Genomic DNA, 261 nt, shown 5'->3' with positions numbered 1-261 from the left:
CCTCCGGCTCCTGCCGTGCCGTGCTGTCTGAGTCCAGACACGGGTGGAACAGGCATGAGCGGCCACCGGGACCCAAGGACTCCCCTGACCCTACAGAACCGCAGGGTTTCTTGATGCTTCCGCAAAGCATCGTTCTGCCATCGTCCCTGGCAGATGGTGGAGTGGGAACAGTGGAAAGAGTTGCTGAGATCTTTAGGCTGTGCCCGACACATCCTTGTGCTGGCAGCCGCAGCACCCACCCTGGGGTTGGCCCCCCCCCCC

At 63.2% G+C, this 261-nt stretch overlaps 1 protein-coding gene across 1 annotated transcript in view; it reads right to left on the bottom strand.

Annotated features, from left to right (window-relative positions):
* LOC104496051 (RILP-like protein 1) overlaps positions 1–261 on the bottom strand; it is a gene marked incomplete at both ends in the record, with an annotated part of 1,855 nt that overhangs the window by 1,154 nt on the left and 440 nt on the right. Inside the window, 1 exon segment of the mRNA XM_010139117.1 lies at positions 7–27. Coding sequence (XP_010137419.1) covers positions 7–27 — 21 coding nt within the window.

The sequence above is a fragment of the Buceros rhinoceros genome, unplaced genomic scaffold, assembly GCF_000710305.1.
Source record: "Buceros rhinoceros silvestris isolate BGI_N320 unplaced genomic scaffold, ASM71030v1 scaffold36656, whole genome shotgun sequence".
Lineage (NCBI taxonomy): Eukaryota > Metazoa > Chordata > Aves > Bucerotiformes > Bucerotidae > Buceros > Buceros rhinoceros.
This window is presented reverse-complemented; position numbering and strand designations above follow the sequence as displayed.